Source organism: Sphaeramia orbicularis, chromosome 15 (assembly GCF_902148855.1).
Source record: "Sphaeramia orbicularis chromosome 15, fSphaOr1.1, whole genome shotgun sequence".
NCBI lineage: Eukaryota > Metazoa > Chordata > Actinopteri > Kurtiformes > Apogonidae > Sphaeramia > Sphaeramia orbicularis.
The window spans coordinates 30582502-30597716 of NC_043971.1; the positions used below are offsets into that span (position 1 = coordinate 30582502).

At 39.9% G+C, this 15215-nt stretch overlaps 1 protein-coding gene across 4 annotated transcripts in view; it reads right to left on the reverse strand.

The window, feature by feature from the left end:
* Positions 1-15215, reverse strand: part of ccser2a (coiled-coil serine-rich protein 2a) — a 54721-nt gene that overhangs the window by 35782 nt on the left and 3724 nt on the right. For 3 of the 4 annotated variants that reach the window (XM_030155517.1, XM_030155520.1, XM_030155519.1), the window contains exons 2-3: positions 2643-4111; positions 1842-2038 (exon numbers count right to left, since the gene is read on the reverse strand). In XM_030155517.1, the coding sequence (XP_030011377.1) occupies positions 1842-2038; positions 2643-4068 (1623 nt within the window). In that variant the 5' untranslated portion in view covers positions 4069-4111. Of the gene's footprint in view, positions 1-1841; positions 2039-2642; positions 4112-10387; positions 10608-15215 lie in introns of those variants that run through there. The other variant, XM_030155518.1, reaches the window with a different exon arrangement.

Below are 15215 nucleotides of genomic sequence, written 5' to 3' on the forward strand. Positions count from 1 at the left end.
TTCCTCTCTTGCTCCCTCTCATGTTCACCCACTCGATAGCTGTTATCACCCACTGCAATGCAAGGAGACATACTATTTTCTTCTTCTAAAACATATTTGTATCTCCCTGAGATATGAGAACCTATACTGAAAATGTTTAGAGAACAGCTTCATAATGCATATATACAGTATGTAATTATATGCTTACAAAAGATTTTTAAAAAGAATTGGATAAGCTGAACCACTACATAATGTCAGTAACACTTGACTATATCAGACATGAAAGATGCACCGCTCTGATAGAGTTCAGCTGATCAGCCACACAGACCCATAGTTGTTCTGCACATGTGCACACTGTTTAAGAGATAATGAATGACTGTTAATCATGTGCACTTGGGTACGTATAAGTTTGTGCTGGCAGAAGTCATACATGTCTAAACAGTCACACACAAGAAGCATATACATGCTGACATCACACACATAGTTTCCCCTCATCAGCATTTTAACCTCTCTAGTAGAAGCAACAGACCCAATGAGGAAACACAAATATCACCTGAGCTAATCCACTGACTTAATCCTGTGTCAATGTCACAGAGAAAAAGTAGCAAACATACCAATCTCATTATATAATTTATAATCCATCTTATTTTAAGCTCTTTATGCATTCCTGAGATCAGGTGACTTGGTACCAAGACACAGAGAACCAAAGTAAGGACAGCAATGCTATTAGTACACAGTTGGTGGCCAGGTCAACAGTCCTCTAAGGGACAGAGAGACCTTGGCATGAAACAGGCTGTCAGAGCTGCCAAAAAAAAACCCAAAAAAACTCTGGACAATTTTGCTTTCCTTCTCAGCTTTTGTTCTGTTTGTTTAATCCCTAATTATAAAAGGAAGCAGGAATTATTCAAAAGTGGAATTGATTAATGTACTGAGGCACCATTATGGTGCTAAAAAGGCCTCAGGCTGTACCAGGGAGCTGCTAAAAAGCCTACAAATGCACTTGGTAATGGTCTCAAAGTGAGATAAATGACTAAGGTCAACTCCCTATTAAAAGAGCACTGATGCATCAACTCCAAAATGTTTTATTTGGCAAACAAACCAATTTTATATATGAGTTTTAGTGAAAAATGTATTATTGGTCATTATCTCCCAGTAATGACATGTAATCCACCTGTATGACATGCATTAAATTCATTCTCAACTTGTCAGAATCGTTAAATGTTTTTCAACTGTTTTTGACTGTACTTGGAAATAAAGCCACCTCTTAGTCAGTGGCAATATTCCGTCAGTTATCTTCAACAGCTTGAAGTATTCACTTAAGTTTTTTGTCAAACGGTATCATCGCTAAAGGGTTTTGGCTGTTCTCCACCCCTTTTCTGTTGTGAAAAAGGCTTCAGTGTAATCTGACAGTTAACATAATACATGGAAGAGAGGAGCCCTTGAAGCTTGTTGGTAATACTACAACAGAAATGGGTGTTTATTCTCAGTGGCATACATGCAACTGAAACTAAGCTTATAGGTTTTCTGTGTAATATTTAATGGCATGCGGTGGTGAAGGGCCACCTCTAGAGCCACTGTTATAAAAATACTGGTGGCGCAGCATGATGCCACTATGAAGACACCCTCTCCCTGTGAAGATACAAATGGCTCACACTAAGGTAGAAAATACATAATTCATATTTTCAGGTGATTACACGAGAATAAAAATATACTTATTAACATTCTTTTCTGTTACTAAAAATAGACTTCCTATATAGTGTGTTAAGACAAATGTGCAATATGAATTAAAATATGTTGAATGCAATGTAATGTAATGTAACTGAACATTGCACACTGAGTCTTTCAATGGATTCAGGACTTACCAAGCTGTTGAGCTCTGAGTCATCGTAACTACCACATGGATGTGTCCCATGCCCTCCAAGAGGCTCCAGACCCTCCTCATCCCACATATAGGTTCCACCAGAGCTGTTAGAAGGAGAAAGCTCCACAGATGACTCCAAGGGCATATGACTAGTCATGGATCCGCAAGACTCATGCATTGGGCTGTCTTCTTTATGCCCTGCAGAGAAAAAGTAAAGAAAAAACAACGCTTATAATACTAGAGTAAACTTAAGTGAATTTGCAGGTAAGGAAAAAAAAGAGTATGTAACTGATAATAACATGTGGCGCTAGCTCTACTTAACAAGACTAACATACATAAATATACAGTGAGAACACTGTTATATATATTCTTGACTTGTGTACCTCCATAATATCAAGTGTTTGTATTGACATTACTATTCTGAGAAATCCACAATGTTTTAATTATAATGGTATGTGCCATTTGGTTATTAGTTGACTGTGTCATATACCCTATATTAAGCTACCATTGATGTTTTACATTTCTTGTGACTTTTTAACTAAATTAAAACAACATAATATGTATATACATCGCTAAATGTGATCTAAACAAACCTGTACGTTCATTTATTGAGTTACCGCTGAGTGAAAACAAAGAAGATTGTTTAGTCACTCATTCTTTATATTTAGAGCTTTACTTGAGAAATGCAAGAGAAGTTGGGCATATGCAATGCACAACAACTGACATTTATCTGCTATTATTTTGATTGCAAGATGTCCAGTGTCAGAAAATACATACAGTGCTTTTAATTCAGTTCCTTTACCTGCCATGTCAATACTAGCCCAGTCTATGGTCTCATTCAGAAAGCTCTGTAGGCGGGTTTTGGTGACACCATCAGTGTTGCTGTTGTCAGGTATGTCCCCATCACTAAGCACATCACCTGTGCTGTCAAAGTCATCCAGAAACTCTTCACTGGTGTCGCCTCTGTCTAAAGATGAGGCAGAAGATAAGGACATGTCCTCCAGAGTCTCCGCAGCTGTCTGACATGAGTTCTGTTTAAACATGCCTTTTCTTTCTCCTTTTCCACCTCCATCTCCAGAGCTCCCGTCACTGTCACAGCGCAAGTCTGCTTTTTCAGCTTCACCAGTCAGCTCAGTGTCTACTGCTATGCCTAAGAGACTGCCACTTTCAGGGGCAGCAACAGGTTTGACGTCCCCTTTCACTCGACCTGGGAAAAGAGGCTTCTGTCCAGTTCGAGGTAACCTGTATCCTGAAGACCCTCCATTACTGCCCAGTGACTTGGTCAGCACACAATTAGGGAGCAGTGGCTTCTTCAGAGAGCTGGGAGTCGATGGTGCTGACGGGGTTGTGAGAGTGGGTAGAGAGGAAGCAGTTGGAGTTGTTCTGCTGTACTGCAGTCCTCCAAGGCCTCCACCAAGACCCCCTGAACCTCCAAGGCTTCCATTGAACCCTCCCAGCCCTAAACCTACTCTGCCATTGCTAAGCTGCGGTGGTTTAAGGAAACTGCTTCGTGGCGGCCGGAGTTGAGTGTTGGCCAGAGGCTTTGCTAGCTCCACAGCTCGATTAAATGAGAAAGACCGTGTCATAGGCTGGCTGGTGGGTGAGGGAATTTGCTTGAAGTGGGTGAAGCTGTTTGAACGCACCATGTTGTCCAAGGCCAAGGTCTTTAGGCTGTCAGTGGACTGAGACAGGCTGTCTTGTGAGCTGCTTCTAGGTGAACCGGAGCTCAATCTTGGCCGTACAAGATGGGACATAGGAATGCTTGAACCACTCTGCCCCACTTTAGACAATCCATTCATTTGACTCTGGCCCAATTTGGTCTCTACTTTTGGACTCATCTTGGGGGACTGCTTAGGGATTGCCTTTGGGCTAGAAACGGCAACCATCAAAGGACCCGACCTCCGCATCTTGGGTGTCCCTGGAGAGGAATTCTTCACCTCCTTTGTTATTGAAACAGCCTTAGGCTTATCTTCACAAGCTCCATCCCCAGGGACTGTGGGGCTTGTAGTTGCAGTACCTTCATCTTTCTTCCATTTAAGGGAAAAAGAGGAGGCACGGATCACACCATTTGGGCGTGTTCCTGGAGGAGTGGTCTTTCCATCCTGAGTAGGGGAGGCTGGTTGAGTTGAACCGTTGCAGACGGGGCTACTGCCACCAGTGGAGGAGCGTCCACCAAACTTAGGAAGTCTGGATACCATGGCAGACCTGACAGGTGCTTTTTTTTCCATTAGATGCCAACACAGGCATGGAAATGTATGGAGCCACACACAACTGAGGAGAGGACAGAGGAAGAAACACATAAGAACATTACTGCATGACATGATTTGTCTTGGAAACAAACTATTCACAATTTGATATCTATATTTGACAGGCTATTTAATTCACAGGTTGAGTCTGTAAAAAGTTTTGTAGAGTTTGACCAACAGTGATTCAGTGACTTTTGTCTTCCTGCTGTGTTTGACTAAAAGCTATATTAAAATTGAAATCAAAAACTGAAATTAATTCTAAAAGCAAATATAAAATGTTCATTACAAATTCAGCTGAAACAAAACGCAACAAATACAACACACGCACATTCTCCATCTGTAATAACATCTTTGTTGTCTGTTACCATGGGCAGTAATGATATTAAGTGCTCTCCAATCAAACTTCTTCAGTGGTAGCATGCATGTCTACTTTTTAAAGATCTCTGACTGCAGGGAATATGAGGATGAATCTGGCATGAAGACTTACTGAATGACTAGAGTTTTGCCACACCAAGTCTGCCTTCATGCCTACACCTTATCCTATCAGACAAATGGGTTACTTAAAAATTGTATCTTCATAAAGCATCACTGAGTTACCATTAACAAAACAAAATAACATACTCATCCAGAGGGTCAGAAACTCAAGTTTGTCTTTAAAGATCTATCAAATACCACGTTACTCATACCTATAATCCTCCAAAATGAAGTGGGCCACAGGAGAATCAAAGGGAGCATCCTTAGTTATATATTAACTGAATTATGTTCACACATGACCTGTGGCTGATAGAGGGTTTTAAGCATACAGTGCCAACATGCTTGGCAAACAACAGTGTAGGCAAACTGACAGACAATGCCTGGAGGACAAAAGGAAAATGGTGCTGGGAAGACAGCCAGTACAGTGTGAATAGTGAATGGAGGACATACAGAATATGAAGCCAATGGAAGGAAAAACACATGGATGTTTCCTTTCATACATTGTTGGTAATTCAATTCCAGTCAGCCATGTGACATGGGTACATGTGTTGGTGATACACCTGCATGTTACATCCATCTGGTCTGTAGAGGAAGATAATGAATTGAAAAGGTGCTGAGAGGTCCAGATGGCCGATGCATCTGGTGAAAACATATCTGTTAAAGAGCACTGACTAGAACACAGTAGAATATTAATGCTACTGTGGAAAACATCTTCCCACCCTCTCAAAATAGTTTGAATACACAGAAAATGATGAAACTAAAAGATATGGCTGTTAGGCTGCTGTAGCTGTACACACAGTACACATTTCCACACGGGTACAGCTCTTGCCAAACTAGCACAAAGAGCACAAAGACAGATACTGGAGCTGTAATCCACTCAACTTTTGAAGGGATGGGGGAGGGGTGTTGTGTTACAATGTGGCTCTTCTATTCTGGTAAAAAAAAAATCTTACAAACTGCCCCACATTCCCATGCAAAGATACACGTGTCTATAATCAGAGAAATACACTCGCCACTGCCACAGAACTGTCTGGCTTTGCCACCATCCTAATCTGCTTCATAAACACACACAGGGGTCTACACACTCTAACAGACACAAAATCAGGTCATCCTCTGCAGGCAGAGTAACTAAAGCTCTCTGCCCCAGGGGAAGGGGGTGCTGTCTCTGTGTTTCTTGTGAATTTAATGGGTGAGAATTAAATCAAGGGTTTTTACTGCTGTCGATTCATACAGAACTTCTCAAGTTTCATTCATATCAGGAGAAACACATCACTGCCCATGAACACAAATTCACCGTGGCAGTATTTTCACATCTGGGTCAACTTACTTATCACCGGTCACTGCCCTTTATCTGCCCCAATATGAATGTTATTTCATTTAGTTTGTTAGCTTGTTATTGAAAAAAGGCACATTTATAACATTACCCTTGTCTGGCTAGTGTCCAAGTTAATGTGAGTGTTACTAATTTAAAAGATTTTAAGGTATTCAAGGAAATACTTACATGTACCAATTTATCTAAATTACTATACATATCCATTTTAAATTATTGTTAATAATGATAATCTAATTAATAAGCATTTAATTATACTCAGAATATATAGAATATATAGTACAGACTAACAATACAATAGACTTAATACAATGTTGCTGAATGAACCATAATCTAATAACTTCCATGAGGGCCCATATTAAAAGAAGTCATATAATAATAATAAAATGAGAGAATAAAACAGTAAATAAGATTTATCATTGCGAGCCCAGTTTAGATATTCTTCAGTAGATCCCATAGAGAATCATGCCTTAGTATAGCCTACTGATAGTAGTGACAGCATATTGCTGTTTTTAGTTCTCCTCATCATTCAGTTTGGTTTTTGCACTAGTTAATGTTTTTCTCATGTAAAACAACACATTAGAGCATTCTTTATTCATGTGTGCTATGAATAATACTGTATGAGCAATATGAATAACAAAATAACAACTGACTATGTGATCAAGTTGTGAGTTGCAGAACTAAACAAGTGCCAGTTGTGGTTCTCTGTGTTAAAAACACAACATGGTCAGTCCCCAACCTTATTTCCAGTGGTGGCACAGACACAGAGATCAGCTAACGAAGACCACACATAAACAACAGCAGCCTTCCTGAATGACACACATTCAGAGGTAGGCCAGTAAACCATGTATGCCATCTGTCCAACGCTCGTATGAGAAGGCCCGCCCCTCCCCCCGGGGTCTAGTACTGTAAATAAATAACTTGCAGCTTCAACAAGATCAAATTCAGGACTGAGGATGCATCCACCACAGCCAAGTATGAGCATTTCCTACCTCCCTATCATCTAGATACAAATTAGAAACATATTCATAAAGTAAAGAATTTAAAAATACTCCAACGGTTTAAACAGTTTGACATCTTAGCTGGTTCATGATTTGTTGGTGTTACTGAGCACAAATTCCATCATTGCCTTACAGCATACTGTACGTGAAACTATGAGGAAACTAGGTATCTACCAGATTCAGAGGATTGGATAGTTTATCAGTACAAAATCTACCATATGATTCAGTCTTGGGCTAATCACTTTTGTTTTTAGACAGGTTTTGCTCTTAAATACATTCTGTCAGTAAGACTGCCCAAATTAAATGCCAAATTTAATTTACAAAAATCACCAGAAGTATGTGATTTTGTTATTGCTTAAGCCCTTGATTAACTGTCTAAGGCTAGAAAAAATTACAGGGGACACAGAGGTGTGGAAAGGAGAGAAAAAACAGAAGTAGACAGATACTGTAAAATAAAGTTACAACGAAAGATCCAGTAAGATCAGACTTTTCCCTACAGTGATATCTTCAGCTGGACCTGCAACTTAGCATCTCAGCACCAACTCCTGTGCATGAAATGAGCAGGAGGAGGAGATGACATCTCTCTCTCGTACAGGGAATAGGAGTTTGCTGTCTGACAGCCAGTGAGGCTTTTCAGCTTTTATTCATTTCCGACTCAGAGGACAAGAACTTGGAAAAGCACCTGGCAGAGATACTGGAAGGCTGAAAAAGAGGCATCTGCAAGAGTGCGGTTGCTCATTACTCCTCTGGCCAAGCTTTCACTTTTCAGCGGCACATGCACGCACATTACAGAGATTCATTCTTTAGGAGTAACAGGATGGATGCAGATAGGATGTGACAGCCAAGAGCTATGATCTATTGGGTCAGTGGGGCTACGCATGAATGGAGGTGTTCTGCCACACACAGTAAATCCCCAATCCTGCTGTTTGTCCCTGCAGACAGTCTGTCCCCATTTCCCTGCATTCAGAGTTTCCCCTGTCACTACCAACAATATCACGTAAGAAATCACTGGAAGACAATGAAAAAAAACAGAAAAGTTAACAGTGTTACTCATGTCCTTTTTCTTAATTTATAAACACTTGCTTTATTTCAGAATCCCTTCTGTCATTGTGTGTGGAGAACAGCAGATGACAGACTGGTGAAGGGAACATAATTATACTTGAGGTAACAACAGCACATTATGGTACTGTAAGGGCAATAAAAACTTTCCAACAAGCATTAACTCATCGAAAACCAACAACAGATGTTGGACCCAAACATCTGAGCATCAGACTAAAACATGCATTTTTAAACACATTTACTCTGAGTCTAGCAGCAGTGGTGAGGATGCTAGCACCCCTCTTGCATCACAGCTGTCCCCCCCCCCCCCCCCCCCCCCCCGACAAATACAGGAGGACCTGGATCTACATGTTTAACAAATGTAAATTAAAAACTACATTTAGATCAGTTTGTTCAATTAAGTCTACATTCAGGCCTAATGCTCTGGAACACTGAAATGAAGAATGATAATGAAGAATGAAGGTGTAATACAATATTCCTCTGTAGAAAGAAATAAAATAAAATGAAAACAAAACAAAAGCATTCTTTTTCAAACACATTCTCATTTGGGGCCACATGTACTTGCTAAGTTTTAGGCTATGACAATCCAGTGGCTAAAGCTTTAAGAAAAAACACAGCTTGGTTCGTGAAACAAGGTTGAGAAAATGGCAGAAAGGTTTCATGATGACAGTGACTCCAAGTTAAGGTTAGGATTAAGCACAAGAATATTTAGAATTAGGACATGTTGGTGTTTCACATAAATTATATAGACTGTGGCAGCCCACTATAGACGAATTTGCTCCACCATAGTTCCATAACAGACAATGAATACTATGGTAAGTAGAGTTTCAGTTTAACCATGTACCACATTAAATTAATTCTGGGACAAATTTGAGACTGCTAATCTTAAAATGACCAGGGATGAAAATTAAACTAATCACACTTATGTTACACATAAACAATACTTGACAATATACAGGCACATGCATCTACAAGCATCATCATCAGTGTTAGCTATAGGCCATCAGAGTGATAAGTCCCACCACCAGCCACAAGAACCACAGCTGCAAAGGAGAAACCGACTCAACTTAATAGGATAACCTTTAAATTAACCTACACGTTAACGTCTGAGTGCTTCATTTAAACAGTAGCAATACTGTTGTTGCGTTTGCTACCTAACAGTAGCTGTTTGCTTTTATAGTGAGCTGAGTCGCTCCCCCAAGACACACCAGCTCCAAAACTCAATTAACAATCCTTGTCCTTTGAAAAACATACATTTCACCAGACTAATTTAACAGAAGATAATCAGCAATTAGCCTAAATTTGCAAACCAACAGCATAGCTTGCAGTGACAGTGTATAATACATGCATGAAATGAGGCAGGGGACCAAAACAGTACAGGTAGACGCCAAAGTTATTTACCATGGCAATGAGGACGTTCTCAGCCTGTCTTGTACTATATCCACACCCACCCCAATCCTCACAAAACATTTCAGCTGGAAATGTTAAGATTCCGTGAGGACATGAAAGAAAGTGAAGCAAAAATAGCATTAGCAAAAAAAAAAAAAAAAAACACACACAAATAAGCTGTTCTCTCCTCTGGGACTCATTCAGTCTTTGCATCAAGTAGAGAGCAGCTGCAATTTGCTCTATATCTCCCTCTATGTTCAGATCTTCCTGCCCATCTGTCTTTCATTGTGCAGCCAAAATCAATTAAACGGATCAATAGTACTATAACCCTTGTCAGAAGAGCCTGATGTGACATCCAGTTGGCTCTGCTCTAAAACAGCAACACATTCATTTTAAAAGCTGACCACCCCAGAAACCATTTCAGTAAGTGAAGGATAACAAATCTGATCCATTGAAGAAAATAAGACCACAGTGCAGATCTGCTCTCAGGAAACAAGTAAGTCTTTGCAAAAACAGTAGATGCAACTTCACCATCGCCCCAATAACTGAATTTTAACTAGTGTGCTTTACATATGTCAACAGAACACCATATCTCTTTGGGATAATAACTACACCAGTCATCTGTAGTCGACTGTAGCTCTGTCCCTGAAGAGATTAACAGAGTGCCATTAGAAAAGGCTAATAGAATGAGACAGGGATGAAAGCAACACTGATGCTGGGCTAATGTGTATTGAGTGAAAGCCATACTGGCAGAGCTGCACTGATGTTAAGTGATGCTAATCCAATGAGACAGCATAGTAGGGTTGGTAATGCTGTACACTAACTATGGTAGATCAGATAACCAAAAAAAAAAACAACAGAAGGACCAAAGGGTGAACAGAAGTGAGGAGAAGTAAGGTGTGGTTAAGCTGCATTAATAACAGTCAACACTTTTTACAGCAACACAAGACACAGATACACACCCAAAATAAAAGTTAATGTCACACCGCAGCAGAACTACATATTTTGCACATGTTAAAACAGTCAAATGATGGATGCTAAATGTTACCTTTACCAAGTGAACTAATGTTGAGCCAACCAATCATTATCATCCAAAGACAGTCATCTTCTAGTACGGTGCCAAACACTGCCAAGTCATGCTGCATATTATTTCCTCCATCGTCTGAACTGAGACTAAAGTAGCGCCCCAACAGGAAGAGGAAGAGATTCTTAAGAGGTTGATCTGTCTGCCACCGGGCTTGCTGCTCAGATGTGTGTGTCTGAGTGTGTATTGCAACGTGTCTAAGTGTGTACTGATGGGCAAGTGGGTGGAGAGAACAGAGTCTGTATGAGTGCGTTTAATATTTGATAGGGCTTTTTTTTTTTTTTAAAGCCCCACCCAGCGCTGTAAGTAGAGGAGAGGATGTAGAAGTTATCAGTGGTTGGGAAAACTCACCTAAAATACAGAAAACGGAAAAGCTAATTACAACTTCAACCACAGAGGAGATTACTTGTAGCAAAGGCTGATGATTCACCCATAATGTGGTGCAAAGTCTAAGACAAAAGCCACATAATCCCACAGACATGGAGAAATGTATCCAGAGGCTGAAGTAGCAATTAGCTGCACACATGCTGCGTTCTACTGTCACAGGATCACCAAAGGGGATATTAATATAAACACGGATGCGTATCTCTTAGCTGCATGTAAAAAGAAATTTGACATGGTTCTCATAAAGATGAAACAGTGTAAGTTGCCTCTCCTTATTTTAGATTTAGTCAGCCATTTAGTACTAACAATACAACTATGCAGACTCCACAATATCTCCACTTGAAACAAGCTGCTCTTCATCTATAATGAATACTGTGAAGGCTCAACTCAATTCTCCAATGAAAACATTTTGCCTGAAAAACAGATCACGCTGCTCTTTACGGAACCTCCCAGACTGCATCAATTTAGAGCACAAACTTAAAATCAAGTTAGGAATATACAAGAAGAAAGTCCCACTGTGAAGCAAATGAGTCATGTCCCTGACTACATACAGTCACGACACAGACAGGACTTCCATATCTACTGTGGTGCATCGAACAGGATAATTCTGCTACGTTTTCAGAAGGATTGGCCTTGTATGATGCTAAAAGGTGAAAAGTCACAGAACATCTTTTCTAAAGCTAATTATTTCTATTGCACCCTAACTCTCCTATTGATGTAATTACACCCTTCCTGACACTATGCTTCCAATCTCTATTCTCCTGTAAACGGCTTGGGTATGTGACAGAAATGACAGTGTGTACACCCTGTTCGGTATGTGCCCTTCACTTGAACCTAACCGTTAAAAAACCCGCAAAGGCTCTGACATCGCCATTTAACGCTCACTTTCTCATTGGCTACAAGCACTAGACAGGCTGATAAGTGTCACCAGGCAACAGTACAGATGTCAGTCACTGTCAGTGAGGCGTTTATGCAGATGGGAGCCAGAGGCAGTGTGGATAACTGCCTTTTTACAGTGGGTTTGTGGGGGTGTGTTTGTGGCATGTTTATGCTATCCCACAAATGAAACACTAAACAACTGGAACTCCTAGCTGTCATAAATTTATTAGGCCTCCAGGAATTACAACTATGGGATGTTAATTTAGGTGAAAAATATCCAACTGAAATACAGCAACACATGACAACGATCACCTATAAAATGTGAAACCATATTCATTTTATATTGATTTGATTTTTTTTTATTTGATTTTTTTATTTTGCTAAGTGTCTTCCCATCTTGATACAACATTGTTTTATTTCAATTCTCATTCACTATACTGGATAATTACAGTTCTTACAATGTTTCAATCCACAAACAGGAGCCCGTTCTTTTAGATACAGAAATATCACTGTGAATTTTTCTTTTTTTTTTCTAGCAAATCACAGAAACGAGCTAAAGTGTGTGCCAGCTGCAAGGGGTAATATGAGAAGTTCAGCAGTGCTGGAGAGTATTTTATATCAGTAGCTGCTTCTCTAAAAGCATCTATATTATAAAAGCCAAGCCTCTGTGTGTGCGTATATGCGTGTGTGTGTGTGTGTGTGTGTGTGTGTGTGTGTGTGTGTGTGTGTGTGTGTGTGTGTGTGTGCGCGTGCGTGCGTGTCCAGGGATTCACACAAAATCCAAAAAGAGCTGACTGCTGCAGTCTGGCATTCTAAAGTATTTTTGGTCAAGGAAGAGACTAGTGAAAACGGCGAGTTGATAGGACCAACGTTTTGGGAGATATTAGTAATTTTGGAATACAATAGCCTTATAATCACATTGCTATGGCCAGAATGCTTTGGCAGTGACTGCTGGACAAATCAGTCCCTCCAGAAAAATGTGGGCAAAAATCCTTCATTATGCAATGGAATATGCGGGGGCTTTATGTGATTTTATGCAGTGAAATTGTGGGAATTTGAAAAAACATGTTCAAAAGTTGCGAAAATATGCAGAAACAGGAAAAACATGAGTTTCAATGAAAAAAGTGTATTCTTCTCCCACACCCTGTTCTAATTAGGTGACTACTAAATGAAAAATGCCTAATTACATCCTATGATAAGCAAACAACAATAGAATACTTCTTTTTTTCCAATCTCAGTTAAAATATCTGAAAGATTTGCAAATTTTGTGAATGTAAAAATCCTGATGATACCATTGTTTCTCCTGTGAAACATGAAGCTTTAATTTCACCTATGGCCAAATTTACATTTAACATGGTAGTAAAAAAAAAATGCACATCACAATTATGGAAAACTCTACCCTACCATTAGGTGAATTTACACCAAATATTACTGCACCATCCACAGGGCAAAATTACCAGCAAAACATTAGTTTCATATTTCACTGTTAGACTGTAATATACACAGTTCTGAGAAGTGCACAGGAAACAAGATATGATGATGATGATGATGATGATGAGGATGATGATATGAAAGCCCACTGCATCATTTCTTGACTCCTCTACATGTTTCTTTTGCTGTTGAATCAAAAGTCTTAGCCAAATCACTAATTCTACAAGGAGTTTGCATGTTCTCCCCGTGTCTGCGTGGGTTCTCTCCGGGTACTCCGGCTTCCTCCCACCTTCCAAAGACATGCACTAATAGGTTAATTGGTTAATCTAAATTGCCCATAGGTGTGAATGTGAGAGTGATTGTTTGTCTCGATATGTCAGCCCTGCGATGAACTGGCGACTTGTCCAGGGTGTACCCCGCCTTCGCCCATATGTATCTGGGATAGGCTCCAAGCGACCCCCGTGACCCTAGTGAGGATAAAGCGGGTTCAGAAAATGAATGAATGAACTAATTCTACAAATCATGTATTTCTGTATTAATAGTATTTATTTCTCCACTTCATATTTATCACAGTTGTTATGGCAGTCCAACATCAAACCGACCCTCAGCGCTGGATGCTGTAAATACAGTATGACCTATTTGTATGCATACATAATAATCTTTAAATAGATGCTGTTCCTGCTGGATTTCTCTGATGGACAATGTGTTTCTTTTGACTCAACTTCCTCTCCGTCCAGCTTCCCTCTTTTTTCCTGTCCACTCCTTCCTTTCCACTATCTATCAGTGTGTCAGGCTATTCAGCTCAACCGTCGATGTTAAGCTGTACTTACAGGCGCCTCATGTTTGTACAGTAACTGAAAAACATTCTCAAATGAAGCCAGAGAGAACAAGAAATCCTTACATCAAGTCGCACCACACACTTAACAGGAACCCCAGTCAGATGTCACGCTTTTGTATTCAATTTTTCACAGATTCAAGGGTTTCACTACCAAATAAATCAAGCCTGAAGGGAACCTTTATGTAAGGTTTTATAATGAGGCATTTTCTATTCCTCTCTGGTTTGTATGAGAGCATTCTGGTACAAACAAAGGATGGATGCCCACTTCTACTGAGTGAAAGTACATTTAAACCATACTGTGTAGATGGATTTGTACACAAAGGGCCACTTAACACAATGACGGTGATGTTGTTGCAGTTGAACCAGCCATGCAAACACTACATTTGAATACTTGATGCCTGTGCAGGTGACTGGCCTTCGGGACTGCATTTGTTTTGTTTCAGTTTAACAGACTTTCTCTTCAACTCAGCCTCACTCACTTATAGCTTGTTTCCGTGATCTAAAAGTCTTTCCTGTAAGAAATAAAAGCTTGGGAATGGTAATAACATGTTGAGAATCTGAATGTCCCCAATCAGTTACAAAAGGAGGCTATGTGCCAAGTGAAACTGACACAGTAACATGAGAGCAAAGACATTCAGACGCCTTTTAGTCGACATTTCCTCTAGAAACAAGACATTTTGTTCTAGAAAATCACCTGTTTTAATCAGATGTATTAATGCTCCTTATTGTGTAGTTTTCAACAACACGACATAACACGGACTTTTAGTACATCCAATGCTAGGTCACATGGATATAAAGAGTATAGAATCTCACATGACTCACAGCTGAAGGGATTATTGAGTACGACTTATAAGGTTTTAAGGCGGGTGACCCACGGAACCACCTATAAGACGAACTCAGTGCAGTTACAGTAACTGATACTAATGAGAACAAATGAGACTAGGATCAACAGACTATATACCTGTAGGACAATTATTTTTCATATCTGTGAAAATCGATAAATCACATTCTTCATCTCTGACACCACTATTGACTGGTGTGCTGTACATAAAGATCTCACTGAATGGTCTGTAAATAATTCAATACAAAGTGCCGGTTCTCCTGAGCATTTTTAAAGGACAAAACCAGACAGAAAATGAATACCATCAGCACACACCTGCTGCTACCCAGTTGCAGCAGGCACATAAACACACCTGTGTAAACACAACTTTTATAGATAAAGAACAGTGTGAGTTGTCAACTGACACAGATACAGTCAGT